The sequence below is a fragment of the Alosa pseudoharengus genome, unplaced genomic scaffold (assembly GCF_046254945.1).
Source record: "Alosa pseudoharengus isolate Yale_2024_CS ecotype anadromous, Long Island Sound unplaced genomic scaffold, YU_APseudo_1.1 YU_APseudo_1.1_scf_2, whole genome shotgun sequence".
In the NCBI taxonomy this organism is placed as follows: domain Eukaryota; kingdom Metazoa; phylum Chordata; class Actinopteri; order Clupeiformes; family Clupeidae; genus Alosa; species Alosa pseudoharengus.
The window spans coordinates 693,490-709,364 of NW_027468663.1; the positions used below are offsets into that span (position 1 = coordinate 693,490).

A 15,875-nucleotide genomic window follows, 5' to 3' on the forward strand; every position below is an offset into this window, starting at 1 on the left:
CCAGGTGGTGGCGCTATGTCAGGTAGGCCAATAGGGTTTCTGGATATTCTCTTAATCATAATATCTATTAACCTGAGAAGTTTCAGACTGTTCATTCAATGCACTTTGACTTTATTGCACATTTCCTGTTTGTGTGTAAGATATTAAAATCATAACATATTACAACATATCAAAAATCCCTTCGCGATTTAACATCAGCGTCATCTTGCCATCATATTTGCCAAATTTCACATGAATCTGTTCAAATCTATCACGTGACATCAGTGTTCTTGTCATTCTTTCTCTTGCCAGTGGGTGGCACTATGCCAAATATGGATTATGGGCTTGTGAATATTGTCATTACCATGGTATTCAATAACCTGTGAAATTTAAAACATTGCAAGCCATGCATGGTGAATTAAGACACATTTATTGTTTTTGTGGAAGGGTATTATAATTCAGTTTCACCATTTCGTCAAATTACAACATATCAAAAAAAGCTTCTCAATTTAGAATCAGAAGCATATTGGCATCATGTATACCAACTTTCACATGAATCGGAGCAACCGTCTAGGAGGAGTACGTTAAAATTGATCATGTCAACAACACACAAAATCCCAATTACCTCACTTCCTGTGGGTGTGGCTAATGGCATGTTAATACAAAAGTTGATTGTTTTTGGGAGTTACATACACCCACCAAATTTGGTGTGTGTATCTAAAACTTTATGCCAACCACAAGTTACAGTGACATAAAGGGGCGCTATGAGGTTCCTGGGCCCCGCCCAGTGGCAAGGCTTTTCCCCTGTGTATTCACGGTACCTCTTGATGTGTATGCCAAATTTCATGCGTTTTCACCCATGGGAAGCAACTCTTTTGGCATCACAATTTATCACATTTTAGTCCGCACAAAATCCCAAATACCTCACTTCCTGTTGGGCGTGGCTAATGCATTGTACATACGAAAGTTGTTCATCTTGGGGAGATACACACACCTACCAAATTTGGTGTGTCTAGCTGAAAGTATGTGCCACCACTGGATCAATCACCTAAGGGGGCGCTACTGAGTCCCTGGGCCACGCCCGGGGCCAAGCTCGACTGTCTCGACTTTTCTGACTCGTTTTGAATCGCCTAATATTCACGTATTACGTTTTTAGCTTTTTTTTTAAATTACGAAACTAGACACTCTAACACACCTTATATGTGATTTTGGGAACTCTGTGATGAATGGAAATGAAATATATGACGATCGAAAACTCATGAAAACGCACAATCTGGACATTTTATCTGGACATTTTATCATAACTCGGTTGCCGCTTTGGGTCGAATCAGTGACGCATGTACGGCAGCTCAAAACCAGGCCATTATCGTAAGTCTATCACTAGGTGACAGTCTCGCCAGGTCTCGCTGATCACTTCCCGGAAAGTTTACAGGCAACACTTCATATTTCATGAAAGACGTTATATTTCCATTTCTAGAAAAAACTTGATTTTGATGAAAACTAGGCACTGTTTAGCTTGGGATTTCTCAGGAACAGAGGCATGTAGAAATACATGGTTTGCACCCACTGAGAGCTTAAAGTCTCACCTTTTAAACGAGCCATTGTATGTGTTCATAGCTATAACACAGAATATGCTGTGGCTGTACAAAAATCATCAACAATGGTCAAGATTGCTGGCACTCTAGGACAAAGCTTCCGAAAACAGCTTGGCATTCAATGAGTTAAAGAGTGGAATTATCAAAGGGTTCTTGAATTGTTCTTTTTAAAATCAAGGAGGATGCCTGTAGCGATGCTGTCAGCTCTGCCATAAGCAGTGACTGTGATCACCTTTGCACATTTTGAAAATGTTGTTTTGCACTTTCTTTTGCACTTCAGTGTTGTATAGTTTGTATACTGTTTGTTAAAATTGCACACATTAATTCACTGTTCTTATTTGTAAATAATTGTATAGAGTCGTACATATAGCACCGTAATTTCCGGGCTATAAGCCGCCACTTTTTTCACACCCTTTGACCCCTGCGGCCTAAACAACAATGCGGCTAATTTATAGATTTTTACGGGATAACGACCTCCAGAGGTGCTTTAGCAGGGACCGCAAGAGCGAGACAGACAGGGGGAATAGATAATGTGCCGAGGAAGACAGAAGTTTGATAGAGTTTTGAACAGTAATTTTTGTGCATCATGCATACACCCTCATCATGGAAAACAAAGGAAGACTGCTGCATATGATGCAGCTTTTAAGTTAAAGGCCATCGATCTGGCTGTAGAAGAAGGAAATAGAGCTGCTGCACGTAAGCTTGGCATCAATGAATCGATGGTGAGACGTTGGAGACGGCAGCGTGAAGAACTGACTCCATGCAAAAAGACGACAAAAGCCTTCAGGGGTCAAAAGAAGATTGAAGATTTTAGAGGTAGGCCCTCGTGGTGTCTCAGATTCATGAGACGAAAAGGCCTGTCCATCAGGACAACTCTGTGTCAGCCACTCCCTCCCGACTATGAGGAAAAAGTTAGAAACTTCCGCGAATTCACTCAAACAAAGATAGCCGAGAATTCCATCGGACCAGACGACATCATAAATATGGATGAAGTACCTTTGACGTTTGACCTGCCTCTCACTAGGACCGTTAACAAGAAAGGTGAATCATCGGTCACGCTGAAAACAACTGGCCATGAGAGAACGCATTTTACTTGTGTTCTGAGCTGTACAGCATCCGGACAAAAGCTTTCACCTATGGTGATTGGAGAGGATGACTATGCCAAAAGAAACCCTCCCAAAAGAAATCGTTGGATGGAAGGGTGGATGATGGAAAGCCTAATGAAGGAATGGCCGGGAGGCCGGGAGGATTTTTTCACAGAAAAAAAGCATTGCGTTTTAGACAGCATGAGGGCCCATATAACCGATTCTGTGAAGGCAGCCATCAAGAGAACAAATTCTCTTGAACACAATTCCAGCTGTGATCCCTGGGGGCACAACAAAATATTTGCAGCCACTCGACATCAGTGTGAATCGTGCATTTAAAGCAGCGCTCCGAGTTGAGTGGGAGGCTTGGATGACTAGCGGCGAGAAATCATTTACCAAAAATGGCCGCATGCGAAGAGCAACTTTTGCTCAAGTCTGCCAGTGGATCCTGACAGCGTGGAGCAGTGTGAAAAAAACCACGATCACCAACGGGTTTCGAAAGGCTGAACTGCTGCGTGATGAAGAGGACAACACAAGCTCAAGGGTGGATTTGCATTGAGACGAGAGTGACATGGAGAGCGACAACGAAAGAGAGACTAAGAAAGTGTGTGATTCTGCCATTCTGAGGCTGTTCAACTCCGACACTGAAGAAGACGACTTCGGTGGTTTTAGTGAGCAGGAGGAAGACGAAGATATCGATCAATGACTTTTCTGGTAGGTTAAAGTATTTTTTTGCTTTTTTTAACCAGCTGCCCTTTTTTTTTTTTTTTTTCAACCAGCTGCCACTGTTGCTGCTGTGTTAGCTAGGCTACTGCTGTGTTACTGCCATGTTACCCACACTGTTCGGAAAAGTAAAAAAAATCTTTCTGTGTACCATCGTTCTGTTTAAATATCTCATGTCAACGCGGCTTATAGACAAGTGTGGCATCTATATGTACAATTTTTTATTTCTTTTTAAATTTAGTTGGTGTGGCTTATACTCAGGTGCACTCAATAGTCCAGAAATTACGGTAAATGTAGTATATATAGCAAACCCCACCCTACCACCTTGACTAACCAATTTTCTGCGGGAAACCCTGTTAAGCAACAATTACTAATAATGTAAATGAAAAATTTGAAAATTAACCCAAATTTAAAAACATTTACTTGAGTACAGTACTTGAGTAAATTTCTGTACTTTACTCGAGTATTATTTTTGGGGAGTACTCATGACTTTATATTGTACTCTTTACTCCACTACATTTCTATCCATAACCATGAGTACCCGTTACTTCTTCTAAAAAAAAAAGGAAAAAAGAAAAATCTCGGAAACCCTCAATTTGTTGTTACCCTCTCAAACGTGATTGGATTGTGCAGGCGCCACTGATTGGGACAGCCTATCAGCATTCACCTTTAGCTTTCCGCCAAAGTCAACTCCATGGTCAGATTTAGATAAGAGACGAAACCATGGACGAAACAATGGATGAAGACGCAGCAGGTCCATCCCGGGAATGTACCAACCCGTGGCCCCACCTCGCCAGACAATTTCAATTTGCTGGACAAGTTATTGATAGTTTTCGCTTCAAGTGTTTCAATTACAAAAAGTATTTTTTATTTGAAATACGTATTTTAAATACATGTATTAGAAATACTGCCCATCCCTGGCAACATGGTAAAAAGATGGAAATGACTTGATTTTACTTTCAATTCCTTTTACATTCTCCAAGGTATTAACATTAACATTTTTCATAACTCCATGTAGGACGTTTCTATACATAAATGTGAGAACTGTGGCAGTAGTAATGCAATATTTAGAAAATGTACTCCTGTACTCTTGATACTCAAGCACTTTTAAAAACAAGTACTTCAGTACTTTTACTTAAGTAGACATCTGACTGTTGTACTAAAATTTAGCAAGGGGTATCTGTACTTTTACTCAAGTAATGAAGCTGTGTACTCTGTCCGCCTCATGCTTTCTTCCAGATGGGCATGCCCCAGAACCCCATTAGCTGAGTTTGGTTTACAATTTCCTACAATTAACAGCACTGCTGCTGGAAAAAAAATTAGGGTAAACACTGAATATCCTTCAACAAGCCATAATCCAGACATAACTTACAGCTTTCTTCACCACCCATTGACTGACGTTCTGTAAAGTTGACATTTGGAGTACAATTGAGACACAAGTTGTTTCATGGTACACACCTGTTCCAAGCGAAGTTCATACTTTGGCAGTGAAAGTATGCGCTCTCTGATTTGGTTTCCAAAAGGCGGATGTCTGTTGACAATCTGAAAACATCATAACGAAAAACAGCGTATTAGTAAAAGAATGCCATCATTTTTGACAAAGGTTGCTTCAAGCAACAAATTGTAATGATGACAATGTGAAAATTAGCTTTCAATGTGGTTTGAGTCAACAATGTGACTTCTGCAGTTCTGCTCATTGCTATTTAAGCAATAAAGTCGACATTAAACTCGAAATACAGTTTAAGCTATGTACACTTCCCACAACTTCAAAATTTGACAATCATGAGTGGTAGGCCTAATTCAAATAGGTGTTATTTCAGATAGATTGCTGCTACGTCTTGGTGAATGTCTGTTACAACTCATTGCAGTCATCGCAAAGCGCGTAGGCTAGGCCTATATCTCATGATTATGGAAATACCATGCACTATGCCATTTATAGCTAGAATAATACATGTTTCCAATGATATAATGTTTCTATCATACAAATTGTTATTTCTCTCTGTTTTTTACGTGGGAAAGGCCACCGCACATCCAAATAGCTGCCCTTTATGACCCACAGGCCGTCTGTCTCCATGGGTGAACATGGCAAAACTCATTTTTCTAAAACTGCTTTTCCATGTCTCACCTGCATAAAATATAGTATAGACACAGATATGTGTGCATTTACTTAGAATGCATTGGGTTGCTTGGTCGGGGCGACATTCATTCCCCCCTCCATAGACATTCAGCAATTGCCTAGGCTGTTTCGCATCCATTACAAACATGCAATGTGAAAGTCTGTGATTGGGAGAGGACTGAGTAGTCTAGGCTAATAAGCATGAAGTCGAATCTTTAGATGAAAAACACTCTTTAATAATAAAATAAATAAATAAACCACTAATGAAGTTTACTTTTGACCATCGAATTTATCGCCTATAACTCTGATAAAAGGACGTAACAGGAAAGTATTTGGCTGAGCAATATTAATATGTTTGCTGTTTTGTCCAGATGATGTCTGTCTATCGTTGTTGCACTCAAAGAAAACTGGAATGTTTCATTCGTCCTCCTTTTCAATCATCCCGGTTGTAGCCTACCCTTTGGAGCGGTCGTTCTCTCTCTAAACTAGTTCTGATGGACATGTCAAGATGAAATGTCGAGATTAAAGCCAATATAAGTTTAATGTCGACATGTCGAGTTTAATCTGGTCATGGCAAAAATATTTTTCTCTTCATGTGTGGCGCTAATAGTTTAATATTTCTCAATTAGAATAGGGAGGATGCCTATGATATACCTTGGGCAATTCCTATATTCAACTCTAAAGTTGACCTAAATAGCGATTTGTCCACAAAAATAACAATTTCATTACCCTTTTGAAAGGACTCTTGTAGTAGTATAGTCCAGGCAAAGTAACTCATTTTGGAGCCAAACATTTTTTTCAGCATAGATCATTTCTACAAGGTGTCCAGAACAACAGGGCTGGAGTGGGGCCACTTTTCAGCCCGGGAGTTTCAGGCCCAAGACCGGCCCAATTTTTCCATAGTGGTGGAAATAGGATAAATGAATGTAGTTTTTATTAGTATGGTTCAACAAATGTGTAAAGGTTATATAATAATTCACTTCAACTGAGAAGCTAACAAAAAATATTCCACTATTCCACAAGTTAACAAAAACAGAAAGAAAGAAAGAAAGCCTTTGAAATGTAGCCTATCCCACGCTTCCACAAAGAGGCATATTGAACTAATATTTAGGCTACATGCGTTTTTGCATGGGTAGGCTATACCAGTGTTTCCCAAAGTCTGGGTCGCGACCCACGGGTGGGTCGCAGGAGATTTTATTTGGGTCGCCAGCACAATTTATGTTGTGTTATAGGCCTAACTGATACCATTTGTCATTTGATACCAGGAAAGCTAACAGTTTTCTATTAGGATGTAGATTGTTAACTACCACAGTCATGGTTTTGTCATAAAAGCTCATGAAACTGGCGCATGAAACTGGGGGACGAACGCATCGCAGAGGGGGTGCCAACATGGATATCTACCTCTCAAAATGAAACCGTTCTGTGGGGCGCCTACTAGTTGCAAACTGCAAGGGACATGAATCCGCCTATTTGCACGAACATTAATAGATACCAGCTTCTCAACTTTACCGATTAAAATCTAGTGACCGTGCTGTCAACTAAAGCAGACATCCATAGACCGGACATAAGGCCATTCAATTTGCAGTTCCGATTGCAGATGCAATCTTTAAAGGTAATAGCAACCTCCTCACATTCTTATTTCTGATTTAAAATGCACAACAGTGCATTATAGTCTACAATTTAAATGGGCATTTTAAACACTATTCCTCTCGTTTTCTACCTCGCTAACTCCAAAGTAAAGGCGCATTCTTCCGGCTATTGTGCAAACGCCTCTTGTTCTGATATAACGACTATACAATATAATATAATACAACAATACAATATAACGACTTGAGTTTTTTGCTGTTTACATTGGAATTGACGTCCACAGTGTTATGGACACATTTGTCTGCAACGCAACGTAGCCTACAACATTTTATTTTTTAGAAATACAGGAACAGCTTACTATGCTGACGAATGACGACTGCGCAACATGCGAGAATTTCCCCTACTCTCGGATGCGCATTAAAACGTATCTTTTCAGTAGTCATTTCCAACTTTTCACGCTGATGGTGCTCAAAATGCAACACAACCGTGTTCAAAGCAGGGATCCTATAGCAATGTATGGTTGGGGGAGGCATAGAAAAGTTGGAGAACCTGTGGCCTAAAACAATATTGGTGGTTGCAGGGTAGATTTGAAGTGAAATGGGTCGCGATGGTCTGTCATTTTTAAAAAGTGGGTCGCCAGAAAAAAAGTTTGGGAAACACTGATCTAAGCTGACCAGCTAAAAAGTGTTAGATCTATCTCTTCTCTTTTACCATCCCCTCGGGACATGTCTGAAGTGTAAAAATGAAAAGAAAAATCAACTAAGGGAGCCAAAATGGTCAACTTTATCACCCTTTTGTAAGGACAACATGGGATGCAAACCCATTTTTTTTGTTTGTGCCAATTGTATGTCATCCTGTAGACAACTTCATTAGATATGTCTTTTCTGTTTTATCATCCCCTTAGAACATGTCTGAACGTTGAAAAAAAGTGACTAACTTCAGAAGCTTGAATTGTCAGATGTGTCAAGTGCTACTGGACTAAAAATTAAACATGATACATATACTGTAAGATACTGAGGTAGAACATTTGGACATTATGACCCATATGACCATGGCCTTGAGTACCTAATAGCTGATGTTCATTCTCATTCCAGTTTTAAAACACTTAAAGGAGCATATCACTAGCACACCCACATTAAAATGTAGGGTCTGGACACTCACCGTTCGCAGTGCTCAGTCCGAGGGGCGGGATAATCAGTTGTCTTTCAAATTCCCTCTGCACGCAATAGGACAGCGGCAGCGCTATGAGTCTCATGCGTTTCCCACCAGCGGAGCTAGTTGGCTAGTTCAAACGTTTGTCAACTTAATAAAAGCTTAACTCGTGTCACACTGTTCGCCAGCAGCAACATCCATCTTATTTGTTTTCAAGTAGCAGGGAATTCAAGCCAAACCGTTGCAACTCTGCCATCAATCATTATGTTAAGCCCACCTAACGACTCTATACACGATTTCATTGGCCTGATTAAGTTTCGATTTCTGGAGCTCACAAGCCAACGGAGAGTTGCTAGACTAGCCCTGGCAGCAAATGTAATTGTAAATGTAAAATGTAATAACGCTAGGGGCGCGTCTAGATTTCTAGGCTAGCATATCACCACAAGGAAGATGAATGTGTATTTAAATTAGGTCATTTATGTAGTAGAAATTTGGAGTCATCATTGAAAACAGCGCCTTCTTGACCGAGAAAAAGCCAAAGATGTATTTTTGGCTCGTGTGGATGAAAGCCAACAACTCCTAGAATTTCTTGCCCTTCACTGCTCTTGCCCTTCACTGCTCTCTGTTTGCACGAAAATCACACATTTTACATATTTCCATGTCAGATGCCCCGCAAATTGACATCATAGGTTAGCATATCCGACATTTAACTAATATCCAGCAGCAGCGAAATGTGCTCGGCCTATTAATTACGATAGTTGTGCCCGCTCCCCGCTCCAGGGAGAAAGGGATCCCCGGCCGCCCCACCTCCTTCCCCTTCTCATCTTCTGTATGTGAGACCTTCTTAGCAATAAGCACAGGCGCCTGCAAGGTAGGCTATATACTATAGGGTGTCCACTTCCCCCCACAGTGACATCAGTTTTCTATCGCTCATCAAGTCAATCATATTAGCGCAAATGAAAGCTGACTTTTGTTTTTGTTGTTTTTTTGGGAACGCTCGTGCCGCCTGCCTATACTGCCCATATGAAAAACCGCCCCTGATTTAGGATGTTGTAAAATATCAAAGTTGTAGGACATTTACATAGGTTAAACTACATATGTGTAGTTTAAGGCAGGTAAAAATATAGTTTTTTCATGCACTGGCCAATTTCAAGATTTTGGGGTAGTTTGCTACCTTAGCATGTACTCTTTCAAACTACTACAACTACAAAGTCCAATTTACACATTTAGGTGTTTATTTCATTAGATTTTGCCTACTTGCGCCTATATATTTCTCCTAAATTCACCAAAAGTTAGCATTCTAACGTTTCATGCACTACCGCAACAGTTGTCCGAAAAATATAATGTGTAGTAGCACTGGAAAGCTCTGTTTTTCCTGCATGATGCTGTGCAATCCAAATATGGACACTTCCTTTGTATCAGCAACCAATCGCGTAAGTTCAAAGGTGAGTCTAAGCTGAGAACAGAACCTCATTGGCTGTGTTTCAAGGCTGTTTTCTCAAAATGAGTTTCCTCTCCCACTCTGAGCACGAAATCTTCACTTCAGAAGCACTTACATACTCCAAACTTTCCAGTCTTATTCGTTTCGCTTATTCGGAACAAACGTCACGTGAAGTGCCTGTAGACCTATTTGTTTGGAACATGCTGATGTTTGGCATTACATTTGTGAAGTCTTCAACTCCTCATGCCTTTCAAAGTAGGCTACTCGACAGGTTTATCTTTGACAGGGGTGCTTGGTTTCCATGTGACAATTTAGTTTTGATGGTTTCATGCTCTCATGCCATGCATGCACTGCACACCACACACTGGGGTTTCTGTCCCATTTTGTCCTCAATTTAAGTAAATCCATATCCTACTTTAAATATTCAGGGTCGAAGCTTGTGTTTACTGCTAAAATTATGTCTAACATGACCTGGCTGTCACATAAACATTGTCTATCTACTGAATGTCCATGGCAATGACTGACATATGAATAAAGTCTATCAAAATAAAGGTCCAATATTAGATCTAATAATGTAGCATTTTAAACGAGCAATTTCTTCTTTTTTAACACAAGCTCCGCTACCCACCAGGAACGGTTCCGCGACCCACTTTTGGATCCCGACCCACCAGTTAAGAAACACTGGTTTAGAACTCTGGCAGGTGTTCACAATCAAGACTTTGGCAGTTAGAGAGTTATGGTTTGGTCTTTATCTTGTAAGAAATCCCTTAAACTGTTGCACAAACGACCTTAGCATCCTAACTAAGGCAAAAAAACTAAGGGACCTTTGACTCTACCCTAACCATATTATTAACTGGGTTGGTGCTGATAAATTAAGCATTTTAACTACATTTGACAATTGACAATAAAACCTCTCTGCTAGTATGCTTACTCTGTCAAATAGGCCTATCAGAAACATGCTGTATTGTTATTGTGTGGTTTACATAACGTTAGTGGTAGGCTAACGTTAACAGAATTCATGTGGATGTCTTCTTAGCCTACCATGAGCTTCGGTTCGATTCGCTAGGCAAAACCTTAACAAAAAATTTTTTGTTTTGGTGCACTGATGACAGTCAGAATCATCTCTAATAGCCAGCTAGTATTGTTCAGTTCATGTCTATAACATGCTTTACTTGCTACCTGGATAATTTCAGCAAATATTATTAAGGTAAGATGAATGGTAAGATCATTAAGCTTTACTATGTTTGGTGGGTTGTTAACTAACGGCATCGCCTGACGCCTACTAGCCAGCTAGTTACAGGTGTTAAACAATCCCCGTGGAAACTATAGAATTTCTGTGCTGGAAAGTCCCTTTCAATGCAGTAAATCCCTTAATGTTTTCCCTTAACTAAGGAAACCATTTAAGGTATTCTGTGCAACACCCTTAAGTAAACCCCTTCCCCAAGGACAAATTAAGCCTTAGCAATATGCTAGATATAGCATAATGGGTTTTGAAATATTCACAGGAATCCATAGAAATTGAATCATGTTATGTTATCCCATATTAGTTGTGCAGATGTATAGTCCATTTTATACACACCAATTTATATTTTTGTGTAATTATTCCATATTTAGTGTAGTCATTCCATATCAGAACCCCTGATATGGAATGACCCCCTTTTGTCAAAAACATGGACACATCGAAACGTTAGTCAAAGTTTAATAATGTTCTGCACCTTTTACTAAAGAATAAAGAAAATTAAGAAGACATCTGAGCTGCACCGGCGTCTCTCCTCTCTAAAATATCTGTCCTGGCCTGGTTGCACCGGATTGTCGCCAAATGACGTTTGTCTACCAAAAAGTGTTACTTTGTGCCCCGCGCTCCCCCACTGCTTGTAAAAGAAGGGGGTGGGGCAGGAGGGCTTAACGTGAAAAAGATTAATGTCCCAAAACGGCAACAAGTCATAATGGTAGGCTACAGGAAGTGGGGGGAGGGTATGGGATGACCAGAGCCGTCTTCGCTGTGCTTTTCAGAAGGCATCTTCTATTGTCTTTCCAGGCGCACACAGCTCCATACCATAGCCTATCGAGTGCCTTAACAGATAGGCTCTGCTCTTGGGTTTGGCCTCACAGCAAACTCAACCCTCTTGTTGCTTGCAGTTTGTTAAATAAAGCGATGCAGATTACATTATTTATTTCTGATTAATGCCGTCTTTTGATGTATTTTGCAACATCTGCTTGTTAGGCTGGGCTACTGTCAATGTCCTGTACAGGTAAATGTTCAACAATTGCTGGTGTAGGCCTACAGGCTATAATCAATTAGGGACTGTTCGTTATTTATTTAAGGGGCTACCGGAGGAGTTTTGGGAGCGTTAGTCAAAAAAGACGTGACCCTCCCTCGCCAGCAAGTTTTTTCTCAATCACTTTGGACCCTCCAAAGTGATTGAGAAAAAACGCATGACCCTCCCCAGTCCCAACAATTTATTGATGCCTTCTGTAGGCTACTGGGTCAATTTGGGAGCTTGCATACGACACCTTCCTTGAAATGCCTTGAAAAGGCTGTCGTTTGCACAATTTCACAAATAATCACCGGGACCGAAACAAACCTGTCAACTTTTCCCGGGTTTATCGCGTATTTTAACTTTTTCCTCGCTGTCTTAAGAAGAGCTGCAGGGCCCTCACAAGGGGGTGCGAGGCCCTGTGCGAACTTCACAGATGGTGCGAGGCCCTGTGCAAACTTGACAGATGCATGAACTTACATGCATGAAATCATGCGATAGCTTACTTTACACATAGCCAAGGCTACCGTCGGTGCATTTTAGTAGCCTAGTCTAATAAGCTACACCAGCTTGTCTTTAAGAGGGGGAATTGTATAGCCTATAACATTAGCTGAGTCACATATTTGGCCATATGGTGTTTATCATAGGCTACATCACGAAACCAAATGTAACAGTAAGGAGAACACTTTAACAGGGGAAATTAATTGTGCATGAATCATTGTGCTGAACGGTATTTGTCAATGAGCAGAAACACACACACAACATTCAAACTGTTGATAATATGTTTACTATGGAAACTGGTCTGTAGGCTAACATTGGACAAATAAATGACACTGACTCGCCATATCCTGACTCTGAAAAAACATTGTCTTGCTTTGCCGCAAACTCAGCAATGAAATCATAGGCCAGTTTGCAGGTAGCATAACGTCTTTTTCAATTCATAGAAGGGAGAGCCCAGTCTCTCCTGTGACATTGAGGTGCGCAAATAGTTTTTAATAGCCTGTTCAACTTCGAAAAGCTTCACCCGATGCCAGTCACTGATCGCAATTTCAAATTTTGGGAAGCTTCGTTAAATCTTTTTAAGTTTTAAGTGCAGTAGGCCCCTATCTGCTCCCTTTGGAATTATATCTCGAGCCTATTATAAGGTCCAGTATGTTATGTCCTGGGATTCAGATGTGCTCAAAAAGAAAAGAAAAAACACTTTTTTATAGATGGTTATGAGGAGCAATATGAGTCTGAACTCTGTGTCATTCAGACTCAACCCTCTTGTTGCTTTGATATCTTTTTCGTTGTCGTTTGAACGTCGGCAAGCAGGCATGTTGCGGTTGCAATTTAAGTGAAATTTCTACAGTAGGCCTATAACATGCAACATGCTTGTTAGGCTGGGCTACTGTCTTGTACAGGTAAATGTTCAACAATTGCTTGTGTGCAGGCTATAATCAATTAGCTAAATAATTTGTCCAGCTGTTTAAAAAAAATCGTGCTACTTTCAAACGCAAAAGGTGCATTGATATCTTTTTCGTCGGCAAGCAGGCATGCTGCGGTTACAATGAATGAGGATAATTGGTTTTATCTGTGGATTTATTTTTTGCATTATTTTGAATATGACTCGCTCCAGTCTCAACAGCACGTCTACTTTTTCCACACGCATCTAAGTTCTAACACACATCCCCTCTCACTTTCTCTCTTTCCATCCCTGAGCACGGGGCTTTCTTAAAGGAGCTGCACCATTTTACAACAATTGCATCTACATTTTCATATTAGAATGTTTTGTCTGTTTAAGGCGAGACACGGCAGGTGAAAACATCGTTTTTTCATGCACTGGTCAATTTCGAGATTTTGGGCTAATTTGCTACCTTAGCATGTATTCTTTCACACTACTACAACAACAAAGCCCGATTTACACATTAAGGTGTTTATTTCATTACATTTTGTCTACTCGCGCCTGTATATTTCTCCTAAATTCACCAAAAGTTAGTCTTCTAACGTTTCATGCTCTACCGCGACCGTGATACAAAACATAACATGTGTAGTACCGTTGGAAAGCTCTGTTTTTCCTGCATGACGTTGTGCTATCCAAATATGGACACTTCCTTTGTAACCGCAACCAATCGCGAAAGTTCAAAAGCGAGTCTAGGCTGAGAATGGAATCTCTTGGCTGTGTTCCGAGGCTGTTTTCTCAAATTGAGTTTTTATCATTTTCCAGTAGAAACATCTCAGCCTATGTAGCACCTATGTACACCAAATTTTCCAGTTATACACTTAGCAGTATTCTGAAGATATTTACAGAGGGATTTGTTAATAAATCATTCCTGGCCTGATTTATGTGACATTTTAATCAAAAATATAAGGTAAAATTAGATTTTTTTCAGATATCCTGAAATCCCTCTGTAATTTTATTTTTATCTTGTATGCAAACAAAATGAAAGAATAATTTTGTACCAGGCTTTATCATATGTTCAGATCTATCTACCGAAAATATATGCAAATTTGCGCATATTTAATGAGATAATGCCTAATTTGCATAATTAAACATTAGAATTTCAAAAACTTGTAATACATTTTTTGTTCATACTTGTGTAAGTAATCAACTGAGGAAGTTTCATGGTGATGTCTATTATTTAAAATGTTTACCCTATTCACCTGTAGTGTCTCGCCTTAAGTGTAAGCTTAAACTACCGTGATCAATTTAAGTTCCCGTGCCCCCGCTGAAAGTCTCATGCGCTTATCGTTACACTATCACATCTATAAGTAACCGTGACAAATAGGGTATAAGATATATAAACTCACGCTATTGTATTATCATATATGTTTGGTAATGGCTCACTGCGTCATGGAAGCAGTTAAGTCAAGTCCCATCAAAAATAGTAGTGGCAGAACTCCCAAGTGACACCTTGTGGTTGTTTGTGTCAACTGCAGTTTGTGCCATTTCTGCTGAGAAAATGGGGTGCGTGATTCATGATGGAACCCTTCCAAACTTAACTGGGACCCACTGTAAAGGGGTTCGTAGACAGTAAGCATTTGATTGTCAGTATGCATTTTGGATAACCAAAAGTCCTATGGGGAGTTTCTATAGGGCATTTTACAAAACGCATGAGCATACCTTGGCAAATAATAGTCTAAAGTACTCATTTTTTCATTCTATATTGATCTACTTTTGAATACAGCTTCACAAGACCGTGTGCTAGGTCTCAGTTGTGTTTCTAAGTCATATCAAGTGACCTAGAGGGCTGAAATGTGGTGAGTTCAGAGATGCTTGTTATCCGGCAGAAAGAAAACAACATTCTAGCCTCTGTAACTCTGTGTCAGTACATCACACTGTTCTTCTGATTGTTTTCCAAGAAACTACAGTGTTTGAGCTTTCCAAAGAGGCATTTGATTATAGGCCAAACTAGGTGGGAACAGTGGTCTCTGAAGCAGGCGCTGTGCAATTTCAGGCAAAACCTGGAAATTGGTATTGAGAATTAAGCTTTAGGGGTCAAACTTAAGGGTCAATTGGCATCATGCTCGATTCCTGATCCAAAGTGCTGCTGCTTGGCGGGTTCGAGTCCGGGCGTGTGCAGGGCTGAACTGCGCAGGTTCAACACAACACAGATTACACGAGGATGACGCAATTTTTTATGGTAAGTTGGTCTCAAGGGCCCGCATCAACCTAGCATCCTAGCGCCTGCATCCTAGCCCAACCTAGCCCATAACCACTAATTTGTGATTTGCACCCCACCAGTAAAAAAATTAAATGCAATATTATACCAATTTAATCGCCCCTAAACTGTAGACAGGCCCGGGGTGGGTAATCGGGAGAATCAGGAGTATTCCCGGTGGGCCGCTTCACTTTTGGGCCGGTCGAGGAAAAAAAATCTTGACATTTGTCACGTTAGTCTATAAGTAGGCTATACACGTTCCGCATTCTGTGCATGACACCGTTGCCTCTGCATGGGT

The 15,875-nt window shown here is 40.4% G+C and overlaps 1 protein-coding gene across 1 annotated transcript in view; it reads right to left on the minus strand.

Annotated features, from left to right (window-relative positions):
* hfm1 (helicase for meiosis 1) overlaps positions 1-15,875 on the minus strand; it is a gene marked incomplete at its 5' end in the record, with an annotated part of 281,244 nt that overhangs the window by 105,796 nt on the left and 159,573 nt on the right. The window contains one exon of the mRNA XM_076295693.1: positions 4,841-4,924. Coding sequence (XP_076151808.1) covers positions 4,841-4,924 — 84 coding nt within the window. The remainder of the gene's footprint in view (positions 1-4,840; positions 4,925-15,875) is intronic.